Genomic DNA, 24,733 nt, shown 5'->3' on the forward strand with positions numbered 1-24,733 from the left:
AATAACTTTAACGAGGCATTGTCGGGAATAATTTGGCGCTTGTCGATGTAATAAATTTTGGTTATCAATGAGAGTGAACTATCGCGTGAGAAATGCCCAACGAGATAACATGTACCGAGATTTCTGGATTTTCAGAGCTGTATCGTGGAGTTGTGGGGGCTAATTTATACTCTTTCTGGGCCTAACGAGACCCTATTGTCTGGAACAGTGAATGTATCCCCGTTAATCACTGGGAGAGAACATGTCTGATGGATATCGACGGTTTACCGTATTAGCCGTAATGGGATAGAAAAAACAATCGGATAATCCGCACGGCGAGATGATCCACCAGCTCCCCCTCTTGAAGACAAGTTTCGCACACGATTTACGGGGGCTGTATATCGACTACGTGGGCACCGATAGCCAGCCGCTCGATACTGTCAACGTTAATGTTTATGGGGGCAGGATGTAATTGACGTTTTCCACTTGTCGATTATGTCGATATGAAATATCGTCGACACTACACACAACTTCATATTCACTGGGAAAAAACGACGATGACGAACATCTAGACTAGACTGGTGACAATTTTTCGATGAAATTTACAACACACTTGGAACTTTTTGAATAATTGGAAATTCAGTGGAATTCGTTAGCGAATGTTCATATTTTAATTAAGTTGGAGAATTCTTATCTTTTTATTCTCAAAAAATTACAATTTCATGATTGTTTCCCCTAAATTGAATTCAATATCACTTTCCTGGACGTTAATAGTCAATTTTTGGTTGAAATTTATAACTCACTTCTTGGAACTTTTTGAATAATTGAGAATTCAGCGGAATTCGGTAGTATATGTTCATATTTCAATTAAGTTGGTAAATTCTTATCTTCTTGCTTCTCAAAAATGTACAACTTAATGATTTTTTCGCCTAATTTGAATTCAAGATCACTTTCCTGGACGATAATAGTCAATTTTTGGTTGAAATTTATAACTCACTTCTTGGAAATTGTTGAATAATTGGAAATTCAGCGGAATTCGATAGCGAATGTTCATATTTCAATTAAGTTGGAGAATTCTTATCTTTTTATTCTCAAAAAATTACAATTTCATGATTGTTTCCCCTAAATTGAATTCAATATCACTTTCCTGGACGTTAATAGTCAATTTTTGATTGAAATTTACAACACACTTCTTGGAAGTTTTCAAATAATTGAAAATTCAGTGGAATTCGGTAGTAAATGTTCATATTTCAATTGAGTTGGAGAATTCTTATCTTTTGCTTCTCAAAAATTTACATATTCATGATTGTTTCCCCTAAATTGAATTCAATATCACTTTCCTGGACGTTAATAGTCCATTTTTGATTGAAATTTACAACACACTTCTTGGAAGTTTTCAAATAATTGAAAATTCAGTGGAATTCGGTAGTAAATGTTCATATTTTAATTAAGTTGGAGAATTCTTATCTTTTGCTTCTCAAAAATTTACAATTTCATGATTGTTTCCCCTAAATTGAATTCAATATCACTTTTCTGGACGTTAATAGTCAATTTTTGATTGAAATTTACAACACACTTCTTGGAAGTTTTCAAATATTTGAAAATTCAGTGGAATTCGGTAGTAAATGTTCATATTTCAATTAAGTTGGAGAATTCTTATCTTTTGCTTCTCAAAAATTTACAATTTCATGATTGTTTCCCCTAAATTGAATTCAATATCACTTTCCTGGACATTAATATTCAACTGCCTATGCAATCCCATTTTTTTCTGACAGTATAACTTGTCACCAAGTCTTTGCTGAAATTTCCAGTACACTTCTTGGAGATTTCCATCACATTACAGTCATTAAAAATCCCAAATTCTAATTTAAAAAAAAATGGAAACTGCAAATTTTAGGCAAATTATTTGACGAAAATCAATAGAAATCAGGAAAATTCAGCTAAATACATTCTTGAACTTTCAATTAATGAAAATGGAAAATTCTGAGTAATTTGGTACTGAGTGTTCACGTTTTGGGTAATTTTCATCTTCCTGCTCCTCAAAAATTGACAATGTCATTGACAACTGTCCACGAAATTTTGATTTTTCACCACCAGTACATCCAGACATGCATACAGAAGAGAGTAGTAGGAGGGGTTGGACTGTCGAAAGACGAGGGCACCCGGAAGTCGCACGTTTTCGTACTTTTGTCCTTTCAAGTGTTTCGTCAACCGACATGTACCGTAAACACGAATTTTCCCCGTACTTTTTGCCACTCGCACGCTTCAAACTCTGCGAAAAGTTTTTGTCGCTGTTCCTCCGGCTGACAAGGGGTTGCAGGAGTTACCATCAGTGAATTGCGAGTGGAGTTCCTGGAGATTTTGACAACTTGAGGTAAAATTGATCCCAGACCAACCGCGATTTTATCAGGCTGGGAGTGCACCGCAGGGCGGATGACATTTCGTTGTTAAGTGAGCAGGGATTTCAGGGCGGGAGGGGGGGGGGCGGTCGAGTGCACTCCCTCGTGCAGACGGACCATCGAATTCAGAGGAAAGATTCGTCTGGATACTGATCTCCCCAGAAATTGGATTGCCATTCGATCCCCCCGACGTCATTGCTCATAAATTAAATTTTTTTAGGCAACGAATGCACTTCGATTTCACCGCAAATTGAATGGGAGCTCAAACCGAACGATTCCAGGCAACGATCAATTGAATTGAGCATTTTAGTGGAATAATTTACTAAACGTCAGCACTGAGAGGAAAATCGACGTAATATGACAAAAATAATTTCTCGATTGGAGAACATCGGACAAGAAATCGGTGCTCTTTCGACAAAGGAGGATAATACTGAATGAAAAAATGACATTTTTTTCTGGAATTTAGATAATATTCCTGAAGAGACAAAGTAGGTTTAAGAGAAGGAAAAGATATTGCTTTCCTTCAAACTCATTGCGATTGAGAGCAAGTGACGATTATATTCTAGAAATATCTGAAGGTTCTCCCCTGTATAAATTCTGGATTCATTCAATATGAAAGTCTCTGATCCACGATTCACTGAATCGAAGCTTTAAGTATTTTCAGTAATTTCTCATCTTTTGACACGAACTGAGCGAATTCTTGAGGCAAGAAATTGTCACTTTCACGTGTTCGTGTTGAACCCATGAACATGTCACAGGGTTCCTACAGGGTCTGGCTCATTATGCGGAATTCTTATCCCAAGCGTTTTATCGTTAAGAGATGAGATATTTGACGCAAGAAATCACTTTTGTGATGTTATCTCGATATTTCTCTCAGTGAATGAATCCAAATTCTTGAATTCAAATTTTTCGATAATGTGATGCACAGCGCCACCGCTCGAAGAACCCGCGACAGTTTCGAACAGTGAAATGTGATATAGAACACTTGAAACACAGAAATGTGAAATATAAAACATTGATTTTTTCGGGAATAATGGAGAATTGCTCAAGTCGACACCGATATAAATGTAAAGCGCTGTTATGCTTTGTAACATGCGGTAAAGGGACATACCCAGTATGTCCATGACGTTCTCGTGCCTGCGGTCGTGGTGGTGGCGACAGTAGTACTGGCGCCGTATCGGTCAGACTCGACTGCCGCCAGCGAAACTACCTCGCGCGCCTGACATCTCCTACTCTCCCCCACCCCCTCGTCTACAAGGCCTTTCGCAGTGGGCGTGTACCCAACAGCCGTAGTGGTAGTGGGGGATGAAGCTGTACAATGTAGATGTCGAGGAGATGAAGTGGAGGGAGCTGGTGGTGGAGTGCTTTTGCCATATTGAAAAATTAGTGAAAACCTTTTTTCAACGAAAAAAAATTTTTTTTTTCGAGTGAGACGTGCGAACTCGTACATGCTCTTTCACCCACTGTGTCCTATGAATATTTTCCCTTTGTGGAATTCATGAGACTGCATGGCTATCACTTAAGCCGTTGTAAAAACTATGAATAAATTTTCGGGATAATTTTTTTCGCATCGGAGGGGGAGTAACGCATTACAAAGATCATTTAGAGTTCCGGAATTTCTCACTCCCTTAATTTGGATGTGTCAGTTATTTCGTGATAATTAATAGAAATCAGAAAAATTCAGGTCAATATATTCTTGAATTTTTAATTAATTGGAAATTCAGCGTAATTTGGTACTGAATTTTTATGGTTTCAGTGAAAAATCAAGTAGGTTGAGGAATTCTCGGCTTCTTGTTGCTAAAAAATTGTAATTTGATTTCATTTTCATTGAAATTTGACATTTCATGATTTTTTGCTGTAAATTTAATTTTGTGTCACTTTCCTGGAAATTACTACTCCACTGTTTATGAAAATTAATTTTTTGCTGAAATTTTCGGTACACTTTTTGGAAATTTTCATCACATTATGTTCATTAAACCGATATTTAAGGGTATTTGGTAAATTATCCTATGAAAATTAATAGAAATCAGGAAAATTCAGGTAAATATATTCCTGAATTTTTAATTCACTGAAATGCGATGTCGTACATACACTTTTACCCACTGTCTGTCCTCGAATATTTGTCTTTGAGAATTTGTTTTGTCTTTGAGAATGCAGGGTCATCACTTAAGCCGTTGTAAAAACCATGAATAAATTTTCAGTGAAATTTGACATTTCATGATTTTTTTCTCTAAATTTGATTCACTGTCACTTTCCCGGAAATTCCTACTCAACTGTTTATAAAAATTAATTTTTTTCTGTCAATATAAACTGTTAACAATTGTTTGCTAGAATTTCCGGTACATTTCTTGGAAATTCTCACCACATTATAGCCATTAAACCGATATTCAATGGCCTTTGGTAAATTATTCTATGAAAATTGATAGAAATCAGGAAAATTCAGGTAAATATATTCCTGAATTTTTAATTAATTGAAATGCGATGTCGTACATTCACGTTCACCCACTGTCTGTCCTATGAATATTTTGCCCTTATGGAATTCATGAGAATTCAGGGCCATCACTTAAGCCATTATAAAAACTATGAATAAATTTTCGATATAATTTAATATCTCGAAATAACGCATGATAATAATAATTTACAGTCTCCGGATTTCTCACTCCCTTAATTATGCTATCGACGAGCTCAAGATGTTGGTTGATTTGTGGCTTTAATTCATCTAGCTCCAAGCATTCAACAACCGCAAATAAATTCACCAATGACCCTCGACGACTGCTTAATTAATTCTCGGAACCCTCGGTGAAAACCCTACAGTGAAATGTGCTCCAATCTCTTTTCATCAGACTTTTGTTTCGAATTGTAGAGAATGTTTGGAAAGATGAAGTTGAAGGAGAGGAAACAAGTGATAAGGGTACAACTCGCCTCTTTACGAATCGCATTTCCACTTGACTCGATGGAACAGTCTCCTGGGATTTTTTCCCACTTCTTCCTCCTGCACTCGTGCTTCTTCTACATTTCACGTAGGGACACGTGTGTTTCTGCGGGAAACAGTGGAACACGGATCGTTTGAGGGAGTGCAGGAGGGAGAGCAGCTATCTGCTTGATAAATAGAAGCACTCGTTGAATAATGCAGCGGCCGTTGGCTGCGCCTGTGAGACCGAGGATACGAGGTTACCTTACACGTTGTGCGCGAAACCATTTCCTAAACTTGGCAGGGGCGAGGGGCCGAATCTGCTGATTCGACTAAATTCGCGTTTTATCAGGCGACTTGGGCACACCGCAACGATTCACTATTCATTCGGCACTCACCGACATTCACAGATACATTGCACTGTCGGGAAATTACTCCTGAAATTTCAAGTAAAGAATTTTGAAACTTGTAACAATCACTCGTTCACACGAAATTTTCATGTATTTTGTTATTGAAAAATCAGTTGAATTCTGGAGGAGTCAATGGAATTGCCATTTGCAGGCCCACATGGTAATGAAAATTATTAAATAATTTGAAAGATCAAGCACCAATTTTCCTGAAATTTCAATCCACTGAAAATTCAGTTGGATGTGATGCTCAATTTCCGCAATGAATTTGAGAATTAGAGATGTCATTGAAATATCAGTGAGAATTTTTTCCATGCAAATTTCAGCCAACAGAATTGCACTATTCGACTGTTATTTTATATAGTCAATATAGAATTCAACTGGTAATTTTTCCTGTTGATCTACTTTTAAAAAATCCAGTGTAACGATTTTTGAAGGTTCTATTCCGCTTATCAAGTAATGCAATATGATGTCTATGTATATTTTTATGTACTGTAGTCTTTTGTTTACAGTAATTGTAAAAAAAGAAAAAATAATTTTTACTGTAATAAAAAAATATATAGTTCTGTAAAAAAATTAATAAAGCTCTGTTAAAAAATGTGTATTTGATAGCATATATGTATATAGTATATCATACAGCCCCCAAAAATAAAAAGGAACGCAAAAAGCAAAACAGAAACGAAGAAGAAGATGAAGAGTACTATGACGATTGCAAATAAATTGTTCAACAATTAAATTCTCATTGTGAAAAACTTTGTAGAAACTCTCAATTTTTCCTGCATTATTATTGAGATAAAAATTAATGAAATTGAGAAACGCTAAGGTTTTATTGTTCTGCCACGGAAAATGATAATGCGCCCTGTTTTAGTATATGAAAAACATGAAAAACAAAAGATTTCCTGGGTGAGTGAGCCCCTGGTTGGAACTGACAGATGGGTTTTCCTCATAGTGCAATTCTCTTGGCCGATATTTGGATGGAAAAATTCTCTTCCGAATACCACTCGAGCTTCAAAGTTAATTAATTTTCCTCAATCAAAATTAATTTTTCTCGAGGTTCCCTACGTAGAAACGAACTCGCCAACTCGTTTTTCAGAGAAAAATCTTGAGTGCGAAGCACGAGTGATTTTTCAAAATGAAAACCTTGACTCCTTCGTTTGTTCGCAACGAACATATCGGAAAATAAAAGATAATTTGGAGCTTTTGTGGTATTACATGCAATAATGGAACATTGAAAACCCAATTATTCTGAATTTCCAACCTGAATGAGAGATTCCATGAACGATTCGATCTTAAATTGAATTCAAATTCACAACATTGAGAAATTCCAGTGAAACTTACTTAATTTTCAAACAATTTCTAACAGTGTGATTGAAATCATTGACTGAAATGTCGGGTCCATGACTAAAAATTCCATTTAAAAACTACTCCGTCAAAAAACCTCGAAAATAACACGTGGCGGATAGGGCGGAGTTGTTTTGACGGTAGTTTTTTAGACTTGCTACCGAAATTTTGGATAGAGTTATTGGACATTTTTATCACGTTATTGTTCCACTGAACTTTCGAGGAATTTGGCATTGGAAATTCAAAATTTTATGGGAAATCTATGAAAACAGAACTTTTCAGTTCAATTATTCCATAAAAAACGATGGAAATTAAAAAAATTCAGGTTCAAATAATTGAAAATTTGTGGACGTTTGCATGAAAAGGGACCACTTTGTCGATATGGTGTTATGTATACTCTGATAATATTGATAACACTCCGCACATTTTGTGCCCAAACTGATAGGGTCAAAAATGATGTCGTTGGAGAAGATGGGAAAAACAATTTAACATTGGTGCAAATGGGAGTTGCTGACACAAAAATGTGACTATCTCGGAAACTAGAATCGACAAAGTGGTCCCTTTTCATGCAGACGTCCACATTTATCGCTAGTTGGTACTGAATAGTTTATTTTTCAATTGAAAATTCATTTACAGTCATTTCATGACTTTTTTCCCTCTAAAGTGAAGTTCATATCACTTTCCCAGAAATTACCAATCAACTGTCAATGAAACATCATTTTTTTTCAACACTATACAATTCCACTGTAATTTCGGAGAATTTCTTCATTAAAAATTGAAAATTTTATGGAATAATCAATGGAAACTGGGGATTTCGGTTGAAAAATTTCCTGAAAATTGGTAGAAATCAGGAAAATTCCGGAAACCACATTCTTGAATTTCAGTGCATCGAAAAATCCTCGTAATTTGGTCCTCAATGATAAATTTTCCCCCCAAACAGAATTCAGATCCCTCTCAAAAATCTCTACTCGACAGTCCATGAAATTTCATTTTTTTTCTACCAGTGTACAACGCATGTAACGCGTTCACTCAATTGTTTGTCATTCCACAGATAAATTGGAAAATATTTCGCGAGCATCTGACATGAATTCCTGAGCTTTAGACGAGTTACGCTGGTATTTGAAACTCCTCTCTCTTTGGGATCTGAAAATTGCACTATGATATTTGAACTGATCTCTGGGTTGAAAATCTTTATGGAGGTATTCCTCGGGTAAAATAAGATTCTTGGGAATTTAGCAATTCAAACTGGGTCTCATAAGGGTGAGAGAAAATATTGTTATGCAGACAAATTGATCGCGATCGAGGTATTGAAATGGTATCCACCGAATTGCGGCATTTCGCGGGAATCTTTGCTGTTGCATCGAAGTGATTGTGTGTGGGAATGAAATCATTATTTAGTCGGAGTAAAGTTATTACGCTAGTGCAATAGTTATGAGTATTGCACCTCCTGCGAAATTGTGCGGAAATACTCGCTGGTAATATCCGCGGAAAGAACTTAACAATCCATTAAGAATTTTATTTCGCTCGGAAAATAACGGGGAATATCAGATGCATTGGGGTATGAGCTTTGAAATATTTCTCCTGCATAACCACTAGCATTCATCTCCACGAGAGTTTCTGATATCCTAGATTCTAGATACTCCGCTGGTCTTTGAGTGGCGAATGCCGCAACACACAGCCATTTTCCCATTATTATTCACATCATATTCGACAAATTTATTCATCACATTACGATGAAAGTCGGGTGAGGATGATTGCAATTGCCGGAGTCATTGCGTCGGGCCAGATTTTGCTGAATGATGGAATTTTTTAGAGGAGCTGAAAATAGGATCACTCTTATTAGTTCAATTTTATCCTCTGGCCATAGGAATTCTCATGACATTTTGGGGAATGGAAGAATTATCATTTTTTGATGAGAAAGGATAATTGAGTCCTCTCGTCAATAAATCGCAAATTTTTCTCCTCGTATCACTTTAGTGTCAGCTTTCACTCATAAAAATTCTGATGTAATTACGAAAAGAAAATATACGTGAATTGAGTATATTTTATACCAGAATCAAGTATATGCATAAACTTGATTCAAAAATAAAATGTACGCTCTTAGAAAAAAATGAAATTTCACGGACAGTTGACTACTAATTTTCAGGACAGTGACACCGAATGCGATTTAGGGAAAAAAATCATGAAATTTCAGGTTTCACTGAAAATTCAGTAAAATTCCAAAATTTTAAGCAGCATAAAGATGAGAATTCCTCAATTTATTTGAATTTCCAATCTAATATAAATATTCAGTGCCAAATTACATTGAATTTCTAGTGAAATTTGAACGTTCATGATTTTTTCCTCCTAAATCACATTCAGTGTCACTGCCCTGAAAATTCAAGAATATATTTACAGGAATTTTCTGGTTTTTTTTTTCATTTTCAAGGAAAAATGGAACTAAAATTTAGCGTTTCCTTTGATTTTTCCACGAAATTCTGAATTTTCAATGATGAAGTTCCTTTAAATTTCAGTGGTAGTTAACTTCGATAAAAAATTTCAAAAAGTGTACCGGAAATTTTAGACAAAAATTTTCAACAGTGTACTTCAATCAAGTATATTTTATGCTCAAATCAAGAATGGTTAGCCATACTAAATTATAATTACCATTAAATTTTGACGCTGTCAGTTAGTGAACATCACTCTCAAATTTTCAATTATTTAAGTAATCGTCAATTTAAATATTCAAATTTTGAACTATTTTACTAATCAACAATTTAGGTAGGAAGATGGCCACTCATCTAGTTAATCGATAATCCCTTTCAACAAATTTGAAATATTCACTTAATGAAAAAGTTCCAGTTCCACACTATCAAATATTTAATTCCCCATCAATCAAAAATTTAAAGTATTAATATTACATCACCATTTGTAAAGTTTGATGAGTGTATTTAAACATTTATCAATGTAACTCACGAATCCTTTTAATATTGAAGAAATTTAATATTGATGGCCGTCCCTGTCAAGAATAATCCACTTGAATCAAGAATATTTCATACTCGACTCAAGAATCCGGGTATAACCCGGCTGTGTGGCGCACTTGGTATCAGCATGAGATTCACAACCTCAAGCTCTCCCAGGTTCGAGCCCCGGCCGGGCCAAAATTCCACACCAATTTTTCATTACAATTTTCCACATAATATTCAACTGAAAATCCAACACAATTTTCAAACCGAATATTCCACGGAATTTTCAACTGAAAAATCCACTCCACATTCAACATTCCCTGACTGAAGGCCCTCGGGCGATGGCCGCGTTGGCAACTTAACCCTTGCAACGAAAAACCGGTGAAATTTCAAATTTGAATCCAGGTATATTTTTTTCCGCGTAATTTACCTGTGAAAAATATCTGGAAATTCTCGGAATATTGAAAATTACCATATTCCCATTCAAAGAAGATTCAAGTCTCCATCCATCTCAATTTTATGCTCCTCAATAGATCAATCAGGGGAATATAGAACTGAAAATATCGTATTTGATTGATCAAATGAATCTGCGATGGCGCAGAGCGATAAATTGAATAATGCGATATGGATTCCGGGGAATATTGGGGTGAAGGGAGATGCAGCGGTCCGGGCGAAGGGGGGGGGGGGTGGAGCGGAGTGGCAGTATGCGAGCGGATAAGGGGCAGCCTGCAGAACTTGGTGATATATCGGTGGCTCGCAGGATGAACGCCAGGGCCTTATGATGAACGATCGGAGCGCGGATATAATCCAATATATACCAGGTACGATGAGAGAGCGGGTAAAAGAGAGGAGTGCACAGGCGTTTGAGAAGCCCCGAGCATGAGATCGTGTAGGACACGCGTGTTTCGTCGCGGATACATCTGTTATATAAATGTAATATAAAAGTATCGGGTAGATCGGGTTGGGAGAGGGGTGAGAGATAAGAAGTCAACCTCCGGCAGCGGAAATTTCGTTCTACGGTGCATCTTTTTACAGCTTCTTCACTGGTCTAGTAAAATTTTTGCGAGAATTCAGGGCGCATGGAGGGTGATATGAACACTAAATAAAATGTAATGATGAATCAATTTGTGCTTTCGGTCGTTTAGGTTTGATCGAGGATTTTTTTGTATTTTTACATCCGAATTTTTGAATTTTTTGAAGAGGTTGTCACACTATAAGTAAAAAAAATATTATGAATTTATTGAATGATGGTTTGAAAATATTCTTTGGATGCCTCTCAGCGAGTTCGAGGATGAAGGCGATAGCTGTAATCGCTGTTTTGATTTTTAGAAAAATTTTCAGATTTTGGATTTTATAAAAATACGATTCTGATAAGATCTTTGGATATCATGCTCGAAATTCATTCAGTGATAGCTGATAATATTAGTTTCAAAGCCACTGTTGAAGTTAAAAGATCTTTAGGATAGCTGTATTCGTTGGTTTGATTTTTATGATGATTTTTGTAGATTTAGAATTTTACGTAAATTGCTCTGAACGTAAACTTTCTGATCGTTTTTTCACATACGATGTTTCGAATTTATTCTATGACATAGATAGCATTATTCCTCCATTCGATTTATGAAAGATTTCGGAAATTATTCTCATAAGATTCAAAAGTTCGTTGATTTTCCATCTTTTGAAAAATTTACTTCCACGGATTACTTGAATAAAAAAAAAGGTTAAAATTGTTTAAGTTATCATTAAAACAACCTACTTCGACTGCACTTTCATCAAATAAATGGATGGGTTAGATACATATTATTTCATGTTTGAAATTTCATTAAATATTAAACTAAATTAAAAATATAATACAATTAATGAGAGAAGAAATTATATTGAATTTAATAAAATGATATGAAACGATGAATTATAGCATATTGCTAATTTATTAGCAAAAAAAACTGTACCGTATTGACATAAAAGCCATTTCTTACTTGTTTTGCAATGGGGATGAAATAATTCGAATGTATCCATTCGAGTTGTTCTTGGATGATGAACAGATTCGTTCTTGACTTGAGAAAAATTCCTGAAACAGTTTATTCATGTTTTGATTGAAATTTCGAGTAACTCGATGAGGTCTTTGAGGAATTCTAGACTGTTAAAACTTTTCGTCTGAATTTTCCGTGCCAAATTCCGGGAATTTTTATTGTCTTCATGTTCCACTGAAATTTCAGCAAATCCTGTCATTGAAAAATCAAATATTCCATTGATTTTCTATTCAAATGATCTGCAAATCAATAAAATACTTGATTTTTCAGTTCGATTATTCTGTAAAAATTCAGAAAAATCAGGAAAATTCCGGGAAAAATTGAAAATGCGTCATTTTGTTTCTGAATACTTCTGTTCCACTGAAAATTCAACCAAGCTGTGAAATTCCCGTCTCACTCCCCCTTAAAACCCATAAATTTCCCTGAATTCTCCCTAAACTAGAAATTTCATAACCGTTTTTCCCCTAAATCCGATTCAATGTCACTCTCATGAGAATTACTATCATATTTCCCATGAAAAATCAAAAAAATTCCAACAGTGTATGAGAAATTTTCAAAAAAATCAGAAACTCATGTTGTCCACCTGAAACGCCTCCAATGAAACTCATGAAAATGACTAGTTCAATGTCCACGAAATTTCCATGAATCCTATTCTGTCATTAGATTCGTCCCACCAAGTGTACATTTTCTCAAGATTTGTGATGTGTTATTCAACAGACTTTTTGCTCTCTGTATTGTGTTGTACAGGCGGATCAGTGAGAATTGAAGATATCGTCTGACCTCATCACGTTATTATCCCTCACTTTGGGGGGATGATGCAGACATACCACAGCGTGCGTCTTGAAGTATGCGGCCGGGAATGGAGGAAGCATGGATGAGACACAGGGGACAAAAGAGAGCCCACGGGGAGGGGAGGATTGCCGCTCGGTTATATTGGCATACCGAACGCCGCCCCCAATATGGGAATACTTTGAGACCAACTTTATAGTCAGCAGTCGGTATATAGTCATATCGGGTGTGTCTGTCGAATGAGGATGACCTCTCCATTTAATTGCACAAATGCCTGTTAAATTGGAGGAGAAAAAAAAATGAGTTAGGGGGAATATAAACGAGGGCCATAAAAAGGGCCAAATAGAGAGATGGGGAGGGGGAGAATAATATGGCGAAGGTTTTTTAGGTGGATGCCGGAGAGGTGGAGCAAGTGGGTCTGATTCTTTGTGGATCGATCGTGAAGTGAGTCGATGATGGGGAGGACTAACTGCAATTAGTCAGACAATTGAGTTCTTCTTAAAGGGATCAAGCGCTTGGCCCCTGCCCTCGCGATTTCTCCGCGCTTTACGAGAACAATGAGAGGTCGGAGAGCGATTGCCAGTGGAATGCTATCTTAGTTTTAATTCTATCTGAATCTACGGAATAATGTTCCTCGCTCGGGAGATGGCAGGAAAGACGGATACATGGGCGGATGAAAAGGATTAGTTATTGTTAACAAATCAGTAGCGAAGCGGTAAGCCGGGCTGACGCGATTTTGACTGTTAGTCAGTTTTTGACGAATGTCTCGGAATCTAAAAGAGATAGAAAAATTTTTATTATACCTTTTGTAGAGCCAATTGAGGGTTATATAAAAGGTCATGAGAAAAATTTTGTTATCTCTCTTAGATTCCGAGATATTGAATTTTCCGGAACATCTGAAACTGTATTATTTTCTAATATTGGGTGAAATTTTTGAATGAAATTCCCCTATACACGGACTAAAAAATTTAATAGAAAAACCTATCGAATTCGTTAGAAAATTCTGTTTAATTTCTATTGAACTGTTCTATTAGTTCTTGGCCGATTTTATTGAAATGTTCAATAGAAAATATTCAGTAGAAAAAGTCAATAGAATTCAATTTTTCTATATAACTTTTCTATATGACTTTCCTCGGCTCAAATTGTCGAAGTTTTTTCGTTTAATTTTCTTGATGAGAAGAATATAAAAATAGAATGAAAGAACTTAGAAAATTTGAGTGGAGCAAATTCTATACAAAATATATGAAAAGAATAAGTTATATAGAAAAATCGAATTCTGGTGACTTTCTATTGAATGTTTTCTATTAAACATGTCAATAGAATCAGCCAAAAACTAATAGAAAGTTTCATAGAAATTCAATAGAATTTTCTAACGAATTCGATAGGTTTTTCTATTAAATTTTTTCGTGCGTGTAATTCTTGCATATTTTCATCACATTATAGTTTTCCTGAAATTTCAAGGAATGTCATCTCCAAAAATCCAACTTTGCATGGAAAAATCTAATAAAACTATGAATTTTAGTTCAACTATTCCATGACAATAGCTGCAAATGAAAATAATTCACACGGAGAGAAATATTCAATAAAAATTACGTATCTTTTCCGTAATTCCGGAGCGAAATGTGGTTGTAGAAAATTTTACGGAACTGTCACGGAATTTTTCCGGAGCGTTCCGTAATTTTCATCGGAATCTCCTGTGAAAAATTACGATACCGTAACTTAAATTTTCTGAGTCGATTTCGTAATCGATGAGTGAATCGTGAGTTCCGTGCAGGTAAATGTATTCTTGAATTTCCAATTGAATTTTGGTATTGAATTTAATCGAATTTGCACTAAAATATGAAATTCCCTAATTTTTTCTCCCATAAATCGAATTTGATGTCCCTCACCTGAAGATTACTTGTCAAATGTCCGTGAAATGTCACTGTTTGTTCTAGGAGTGCATATGAAATATTCTCTAACACAACCACTCATATCTGTGAATTAATTTTGATACTTGTATTTAGCGCTATTTTTCCGTCTTGTCAATGAGACAGACATCGCTGAAATCCATTAATTTCTCCATCTAAACTCGCCCAGAGGGCTGCGCATTGGGCCACCTTATCTACCCCGCCATATGTTCACGTTAACCCGACAAACTCACTCCTACTCCCTATTGAGCCCCCCCGTCGGCCGCATAGATCGTCGTTCAGCACTAATTTGCCACTATTAATGGTCTCGAACAATATGAGTTTACGGGTTTGCAGGTAGGTACAACGAGCCAAGTAGGATCTCGATCCTCGTGACTTTTTCTCATGCACGTTGTCCATTATTACCGCGTGAATTCAAGCGATATATTTCTCTCCAAAGGGTCCATTTCGTTAATAGTTAAGTCCATTCACGCGTGTGAAAAAACCCTTCGGACTGGCTCGTAAATCACTAAAATCACCTAAACCAGTGGTGTGTGCCAGCCACCCCCCTTAACTCACAATCGAACATACTTAGCGCATAAAGCGGGACGAAAATGGAATATATCCTGGATCATAAAGTACCTTGGTAAGGGAAAATGGAAGGATAAAGTAGTGAGCGAAAAGAAAGTTGGAAAAAAATACGTGAACATTCTTAACCGTTCAGTCGGAACTTCGATTTAGGGGCTATCGTGGGATTGGGTAAGTGCCGGCTCACTGAAGTAGGTCGTGATTCCTTTTTACCTATTGACATTATCGCTCTTTGGGACGAAATTCGCTATTTCGGACACAACTTTTGGGGATTTATTTTTATTAACTGAAAAATTCGCGATGAGAGATGAATGAAAACGTTTCGTATGACGATCAAGGGGTGGCTCAAGATATTTTCATAATACGTTGAAATGGAAACGTCTTGAGGATATCTGAGCATCTGTAGATTCAACCACACTGTTGGAAAAAATGCAATTTCATGGACAGTTGACTATTTATTTTCAGGACAGCGACACTGAATGCGATTTAGGGAAACAAAAATGATGAAATGTCAAGTTTCACTGAAAATTCAGTGAAATTCCAGAATTTTAAGCAGCATGATAACGAGAATTCCGTAATTTATTTGAATTTTCAATCTCATATGAGTATTCAGTGCCCAATGGCATTGAATTTTTAGGGAAATATGAAATTTCATGATTTTATTTCGCAATCAGTGTCACTGTCCTGAAAATTCAAGAATATATTTACGGAATTTTCTGCTTTTCTATTCATTTTTCGGTAAAAATGGACCTGAAATTATTGTTATTATTGGTTTTGTGTTCTCTTCGAATTTTCCACGAAATTCTGAATTTTAAATGACGAAGATCCTTCAAATTTCAGTAGTAATTGAATTCGATGAAAATTTCTAAAACTTGTACGAAAAATTTCAGACTAAAATTTTTAACAGTGAATTTTTGAAAAAAATCACAAATATTCCGCATCATTCAAATTACATTTTGCACAGAATCATAATTTTTTTAAACATTCTTTGTGTATAAATAAATGATTAAAATTGTTTAAAACTTTCGGAAACCTCATTTTTTAAGCATAAAATCGATTTGTGGAAAAATTCAGAATATGAATAAATTTGTTACGATTTCGTACAAATGCTTTTTACGGTAGAAAATCCATTGCTTATAAATTATTTCTAGAAACATCTCGTAGTTGTCAAAAATTGCAATTACTCAATTATTCCAATCGTCCTCCAAAATTAAACCTTCTAATTTTGTTTCAGATTTTTAAACTGTTTTCTAACGCTCAATATCGCGCTTGAAATTCAAACCTGCAAAATTTAAACAATAAAATTACCGAAATCTAATAGCGAATTCATTCAGAATGCGTAAGTTACCCCTTTCCCGTATTTAAAACATTTTCGTTGAAATAAATATAACAATTGGTCAATTTCCCCAAAATATACTGCTAAAATAAAATTTGAAAAATCCAGTGAAGAGTTTTATTCGATAGAACTGCATCCCCTCTCTGGCTGCCGGTGAAAACAAAAGAGATGGAAATCCTCCGGTGGACTACAGTTGGTGCGATCGCCCTCGACATCCGCAGTGCCGTTGTTGGCTCAATTCCAGTGCACTAAGGGTGGCCCAACCGTGGCGTTAGCTAGTACCACCAACTTTGATCGTTAGCCGACAATACTATGACGTCTTTATCGTAGTGTTCGGGTATTTGCTCCGGCGAATGTTTGTATAGTTGTACATTGCAGCCTTTCGTATTGGGAATCGACCAATAAAGGCAGCAGCGAGTGGGAAAAGAAGTCGAGTAACTTTTCCGAGGGGAGAAGGCTGGATGAATGTATAAGATACACTCATTGTCACCCTGAGATTCAACAGCATTTGGCATTCTTACACAGACGATCCCCTTTTACATCCATTTCCAAAGGGGAATATATAGGAACAACGATATCGTCTTTTCTCCTATTTTCACGTATCTCCTCATCTGCCTCGGGGATTTGCAGTGGGATTTATAGAGCTGAGACGATGAAAACTATTCGTCTCAGCACCAGCCAAATATCTCCTCATCCAACAGCGATTTACTCAATTTTTCCGTCGTACCAACGGGGAAAATAACTCGAAGTAAATGTAAAATTGCGATAAAAATAAATGGAAGAATTCCTCGTAAAAGAACAATTGCATGCCAACAAATTTCGATGGATTGTTAAAGCTGTTTTGCGCGTAGATGTAGTTCTGCGTTGAAATGGGTGGGAACGAAAAGCTCGTTTCAAAACTACTAGAAAAAAGTGGCGTAGAGAAAAAAAAACTCACTGGTAGAGTTCCAACGAATGTAAACGAGCTTTTCGTGCATTGTTCGCACCGGATGTTCATTCTCTTTCGTTCAATATACACCCACTATGTTATATGGGATACAAATATCCACGTCTCGTTTTCTCTTTCTGTATTTTCGGCCCCACCCTGTATGCAGTATGCACACACTGCTGTACCACCAGAAATTAGTTCGATTCATTACCGTCAGCACGCACGCTTCACGCGGACAACCATCGAAACCTGGAATAGCAGTGTCTCTCTGTCTGTTCACCATTGCTGTATTGCAGTGGTATTTGTGTACTCGTGTTAACGTACACGAGACGGACTCACTGTTGGCCCATAAAACCGAGCTTCCTGCTCTCGGAAATTTGACCTCACTGCTTCACTGTTGATAAATACAAACCGTGAATTCGTGTTACTTTCCATTCCAATTAGTGGAAGGAATTTGTACATTTTGTTTTGCTTTATTCCACTATTCAGTGATCTCATTCGTGCAGTGTTAGGGGGAATTTGAAATTTCGGGAGCAGCTCGGTAAACATTTTCAGGAGAATGAGATATCATTCAATTCAGGGGGAAAGAAATGATGAAATTTCATCGGGCATTGGTGAAATTCCGAATTTTTCAACAGCAGAAAGGGGAGAATTCCGGAACGTACTTGGATTTTCAATGAAGAATTCATGAAAATTGGGATAATTGAAGGAAGAAATCTTGTCTGTTTACGAAATGAAACCTGGGATAGCAGTATGTTTCTGTCTGTTCATCATTGCTGTATTACAATGGTATTTGTGTACTCGTGTTAACGCACACGAAATGGTCTTACTGCTCCACTGTTGATAAATACAAACCGTGAATTCGTGTTACTTTCCATTCCAATTAGTGGAAGGAATTTGTACATTTTGTTTTGCTTTATTCCACTGTTCAGTGATCTCATTCGTGCAGTATTAGGGGGAATTTGACATTTGGGGAGCAGCTCGGGAAACATGTTTCAGGAGAACGAGATATCATTCAATTCTGAGGGTGAGAAATGATGAAATTTCAAATTTCATCGGACATTGATGAAATTCCGAATTTTTCAGCAACAGAACCGGGAGAATTCCGGAACTTACTTGGATTTCCAATCAAGAATTCATCGAAATCATGAAAATTCGGATAATTGAAGTAAGAAATTTCCTCTGCCCACTGTTAAAAATTTGATATTTCATTTAACTCTGAGTAAAATCCAAAATCTCATGATCCTTTCCCCATAAATCGAATTTAATGTCCCTCTCTGGGACATTAATGGGATGAATTCCCATTTTTCCAGCCAATAATTTTCACCTAATTAAAAACTAAAGAATATAATTACCCGATTTTTCCATAAAATCATTAATTTTCAGTGTTGAAATTTCTTGAAATTGAAGTAAAATTACAACTTGATAAAACCTTCCCAGAAATTTCACCCGAAATTTGTCAACATTGTGGTAAACTCCACTTTTTCAATACCAAAATGAACAATAGAACGGTGATCACGAGAGCGTGAAACCAATTTACAGAATCCACACTGAATGCCCGCTATCTTGAAAACACCAGGCACCTCAAACCCATTTGACACTGGCCCCGTAATAATGAATCTTTTACACTTGAGATATATAATCCCATCAGAAGTTTAACGCGGCGTATAACCAACCTATACATTAATCCAAAGCTCGACTGAACCGGCGCGGGGTTACGTATTGCGTGGCTGCACGTTTCGTTACGGAACGCATTAAGGCGAGTTTCGTTCACTGCTGCGGAAACGCGATACGCTGCCCTCTATATCTTTTCCTTTTATCCGCACTCTCCTCTGCCACCTCTACGTGCCCACTACAATACCACACCCTCTTTCCAGAGATTGCAGTGGATGCATTCAGGCCCTGAGGGTGTACCCCCCATCATCCAGCACCGCAAATCAGAGAATGAGGACCGAGAGGTGGCAATTGCGAGTATCTCCCGGCCCCGCTCACCGGAAATTCCCCCTTACAGTGATGCCGTCGAGATTAATCGAGAATCATTTTGAAGAGATTATCACGGTCTGGAAAAACAGCGAAAGTTTTGGAATCGTCGCAATCTCGAAAATCATTGGATCGGTGCATCTTGTCCCAATTCCGGGAGGATTCCGGATTTATCTTGCCGGGATCTCGAGATTTTCGGGTTTTTAAGTTCACGAGAGGAGACGAGACAGATATCGAGACATACATTTGAAAAACAGAAAATACTGAAACTCAGACGTGATGGATTCTTCCAAGTTCGTGACGAGGTGCACCGATACAATGTCTTTCGAGATTACGACGATTCCTAAACTTTCGATATTTTTTTAGACCGTGATGATATTTCCAAAATACAGGGAGAAAAAAATTCCAGAATTTTTCAGGAGAAATTCAGGCAAAAATTACCGTCAAAGGGTCACAAGGGTCACGAGGGCTAAAGTGTCAGATCTTGGATTTTTCCAAGGGAAAAATCGACTTTCGCCAAAATCGAATTTTTTAGCCGGGTGAACGTTGATTCCAACTATTTGAGCGACGGGCTATTCAGAACTCTCAAAAGTATGCGGAAAAAGTGAAAACTGAAAAAGTTTTTTTTTCCAGATTTTCAAAGGGCCAGATTTTCCGTTTTTCCAGGGGGAACNGAGAGGAGACGAGACAGATATCGAGACATACATTTGAAAAACAGAAAATACTGAAACTCAGACGTGATGGATTCTTCCAAGTTCGTGACGAGGTGCACCGATACAATGTCTTTCGAGATTACGACGATTCCTAAACTTTCGATATTTTTTTAGACCGTGATGATATTTCCAAAATACAGGGAGAAAAAAATTCCAGAATTTTTCAGGAGAAATTCAGGCAAAAATTACCGTCAAAGGGTCACAAGGGTCACGAGGGCTAAAGTGTCAGATCTTGGATTTTTCCAAGGGAAAAATCGACTTTCGCCAAAATCGAATTTTTTAGCCGGGTGAACGTTGATTCCAACTATTTGAGCGACGGGCTATTCAGAACTCTCAAAAGTATGCGGAAAAAGTGAAAACTGAAAAAGTTTTTTTTTCCAGATTTTCAAAGGGCCAGATTTTCCGTTTTTCCAGGGGGAACGCCGATTTTCGCCAAAATCGAATTTTTTAGCCGGGTGAACGTTGATTCCAACTATTTGAGCGACGGACTATTCAGAACTCTCAAAAGTATGCGGAAAAAGTAAAAACTGAAAAAGTTTTTTTTTCCAGTTTTTCAAAGGGTCAGATTTTCCGTTTTTCCGGGTGGAACGTCGACTTTTTATTTGGGGTTTCAGTAAGGAGATATGTGAGAGAGGAGGCTAGAGGAGGCGACGGAATAAATCATCTAGTCGCGTTGAGTTGATGTTCGCGGTTGCGAAGGGGGGACGAAGAGTGCCGAAATCTTACGAATGCGCGATCGGGTCCTAGGATTCTGGTAGACCACCGGAAAAATTTGCCAGCCAGTGTCATAAATTTTTCTCGTATTTCTCGTAAAAATTCACTGTCGCTTCGATTTTATCGTGCTGCACAAGAATTTTTCCCCGCATTTATCCGAAAAATGACTCGTGCAACAGTACTTTTTCCTACTCTTTGCGGTGCATTTCCCCTGGAAAGGCCATCTGAACCCACTTTACTGTGCGAGCACGGTAATTTTTCTCGTACATTTTTCTCCGTGTAATTCTCGTCTAGTCTCGACCACATCATACCCCCTTATCCTCGGTTCTTCCGCTGAAAATTTGCCCCATTCATTCCAAACATTGAACTACGTTTTGCAGGAAACTGCGAAATAGATGGAGTGCGTGAGAAAGCGTAAGTGGGTTAAGTTGAAGTTGCAAGTGGACTCGGATACACTCGCTAATTCATTGTAAATTTATACAATTAACTGCTCGCTGGTTCGGCTGGCGCTTCCGTCAGTACCAAAGGGGTGGCACTCTCTGTGAGTCTCTGCCTCTCCGGTGGACTCTTCATCGAAACACTCCGGCAAAGCCGGAGTACTGCTTTTGGTTTGACCCTACCAACTAAACCTGGAAACTCTCAGTTGTATCTTTAACAGTGATGTGCAAGTAGTGAAAGGCTTGATTCGCTCGCCGGTTGCACTGGCAAACTCAATTTGTCGTCTTTGAATGCGGGGATCTTTGGTACGAGAGGCACTGTTAAAACTTGTGGGCTTCAAGGCGTCTCAGTTCGAGATGTCAGGCACGAAAATGGGTTTTATCGAATAATTTTGGGATAATGGGACATTTCCATAATGAATTGAAATAGAAGTCACCAGATTTAAGTTATTTTTTCTGTCCCAATTCAGGACAGGACATTAATTCATGTCATTAGGATCGATAATGCGCGATTCAATGACATAAAATATTGTATGTCACGTCGATGAAAGGATAATCACATGAGACACATCTGATGACATGACATACTATCCATTAGAACATGGAATCATAAGACGTTTTTGGTAATTTATCCGTTTTCAGGCACAAAAATGTGTTTCATCGGATAATTTCGTTATGATTGAAATTTCGAATGTCTTAAAATAAAACGTTTTTTCAGTCCTAAGACAAGATTTTCGATGATAGGACATTTTCAAAATATCTTGAAATAGAAGTCACCAAAGTAAATTCAGTGGCGAAGTGGTAAAGCGGTTTAAGTCAATTTTGACTATTGACCAGTTTTCAATGAATATCTCGGAATCTAAGGGAGATAGCAAAATTGTTGTTATAACCTTTTTTGTAAAGCCGAGTGAGATCTACAACAAATGTGATGACGAAAATTTCGCTATCTCCCTTAGATCGGAAATATTTCTCGGAAACTCAACTGGGAGTTGAGTCGACTTAAACCGCTTTACCACTTCTCTACTGAATTATTTTTTTTGTCTCAATTCGAGACACGACGACGGGTTATTAATTCCATTAAAACGTGGAATCATAAGAGATTGTTGGACAATTTATTGTAGCTGTGAATTTATTGAGAGGATTGGAAGTGTCATGAGTGTGGAACATCAAATAAAATAAAAAAGAGTATACTTACAAGTTCAAAAGAGCGTAAAAACCTCAGATATTGTCATAAGGAAAAAAATTTTCGTCGGTTTTTTTTATCGCGAAAATTATTTTACCTTCATTTTCCTAATTCTCTTCAAACTCTGCTTTATCCAAAAAAAAAATAGAGATTGTTTAGATGCAACATGGTCAACCATTGAGGAAAAATGAATGAAGTATTCGGAAAAACAAATGAGACATCATCAGTTTCAAACGAAAGATCCAGAGTAAAACCCCTAAGATATCTAGCATATCTTAATATCTCCATCTGAGACCCCAGAACCGACTTAAATTTGGGGACACAAGCGTCTTAAAAACGAGTACAAAAGTGTCTCGAGAGATTTTCACTTCAATGCAGTTGTTCTTCCAATAATAGCATTTGAGATAAAAATTGAAGTCACGTGTTTTTTTGAGGCTTTGGGGCATCCTTGCATGTCACTAATAGACAATCCGAGGCACAATTGATGTTCGACAAAAAGGAGGAAGAAGTTTATTGCTGAGGTACATGGGTTCGAACAAAAAACTCGAGTAAAAAAAAAACAGGGCGAGACGAATGAAAGAGTGAAAAGTTGCGATTCGTCTCTTCCTGGAGGTACGATCGAAGCCACTTAGTCGAAGACTCTCTTGCTTGTGGCCCCTCTAAGAGCATTCCACGATTTCCAATTTTTCACCCCAGAGAATCCACGAGACACGCTCATTCGCGTGAAGCGTTGACGGTAATTCTTTCCGAGTGCTCTTTAATCGTAACGCGTCCGACCGTGTAGCCAAGATTTTGTCTCATTCCCCTTCCTTGCTCGTTCGCTTTCACGTGATTTTAACCTCAAATCATACGGACGATTTAGATGTTGGGTTTGGATAAAAGGGAGGGACGTTTGTAATCGAATTCCTTTTTGAATTTCAAATGAGCGAAATTTGAAGGCCAAGCTTTTGGGGAAATTATAGTTCTTCAGACGTCGTCAGAAATTTTTATTATTGTTTCGGGTTATTCGACGGCCCTACTTTAAACTGGATTAAGGTCTAGGTCGGGCACGGTGAAGGGGTGCAATGGGGGAGTGGAAAATGGTTGGCTAAGCGCCGGGTAACAAGCCGCGGTGAAATGCCCCGGGGTAAATCCAGATTAATGGCCACTTCAATCTTCGATTGGTTACAACACTTGAACTGTTTTCGTTCGTTGGATTTATGAGTATAACCATAAAGACGGGATATTGTTAACTTCACTGAAAAAACTAGTACACTGGTAGAAAAATAATGAAATTTCATGATCAGTCGACTACTATTTTTCAGGGCAGTGACGCTGACTGCGATTTAGGGGGAAAATATCATGAAATATCAGGTTTCACTGAAAATTCTAGAGAATTCCAGAATTTTAAGCAACGTAAAGATGAGAAATCCTTAATTTTCTTGAATTTTTAATCCAATACGAATATTCGGCGCCCAATTATATTGAATTTTCAGTGACATCTGAAATTCCATAATTTTTTCCCCTTAAATCTCATTTAGTGTCACTGTCCTGAAAATTCGAGAATATATTTACTCGAATTTTCTGGTTTTCTATTCATTTTCAGGAAAAAGTAGAACTGAAATTTACAGTTCTCTTTGATTTTTCCACGAAATTCGGAATTTTTAATGAGGGAATTCCTTGAAATTTCAGTGGTAATTAAATTCAATAAAAATTCCCCAAAAGTGTACCGGGAATTTCAGACAAAAAATCACTGAAAATTCAGTAAAATTCCAGAATTTTAAGCAGCGTAAAGACGAGAATTCCTTAATTTATTTGAATTTCCAATCCAATATGAATATTCAATAGCAAATTACATTGAATTTTCAGTTAAATCTGAAATTTCAGTGTCACTGTCTTGTAAATTCAAGAACATATTTACCCGAATTTTCTGGTTTTCTATTCATTTTCAGGAAAAAATGGAACTTAACTTTCCATTTCTCTTTGATTGTTCCACGAAATTCGGAATTTTTAATGACGGAATTCCTTGAAATTTCAGTGGTAATTAAAATCGATAAAAATTGCACAAGTGTATTGGAAATTTCAGACAAAAATTTTCAACAGCGTGTCTTAAATTAAAACATCGTGAAGACCGCAGTCATTACAGAATTCTTTATCCCCAGTCGCGGGTAAATGCTCTCTCTCTCCA

The 24,733-nt window shown here is 36.9% G+C and overlaps 1 protein-coding gene across 2 annotated transcripts in view; it reads right to left on the bottom strand.

Moving 5' to 3' along the window:
* Window positions 1–24,733, bottom strand: part of LOC107037878 (complexin) — a 211,963-nt gene that overhangs the window by 61,301 nt on the left and 125,929 nt on the right. The window contains exon 1 of one of the 2 annotated variants that reach the window (XM_015256680.1): window positions 3,490–3,566. The exons of the other annotated variant lie outside the window; for it this stretch is intronic. Within the exon in view, the coding sequence (XP_015112166.1) occupies window positions 3,490–3,502 (13 nt within the window). The 5' untranslated portion in view covers window positions 3,503–3,566. Of the gene's footprint in view, window positions 1–3,489; window positions 3,567–24,733 lie in introns of those variants that run through there. 2 annotated transcript variants of the gene reach the window in all.

Source organism: Diachasma alloeum, unplaced genomic scaffold, assembly GCF_001412515.2.
Source record: "Diachasma alloeum isolate Michigan unplaced genomic scaffold, Dall2.0 Dall_scaffold_00177, whole genome shotgun sequence".
In the NCBI taxonomy this organism is placed as follows: domain Eukaryota; kingdom Metazoa; phylum Arthropoda; class Insecta; order Hymenoptera; family Braconidae; genus Diachasma; species Diachasma alloeum.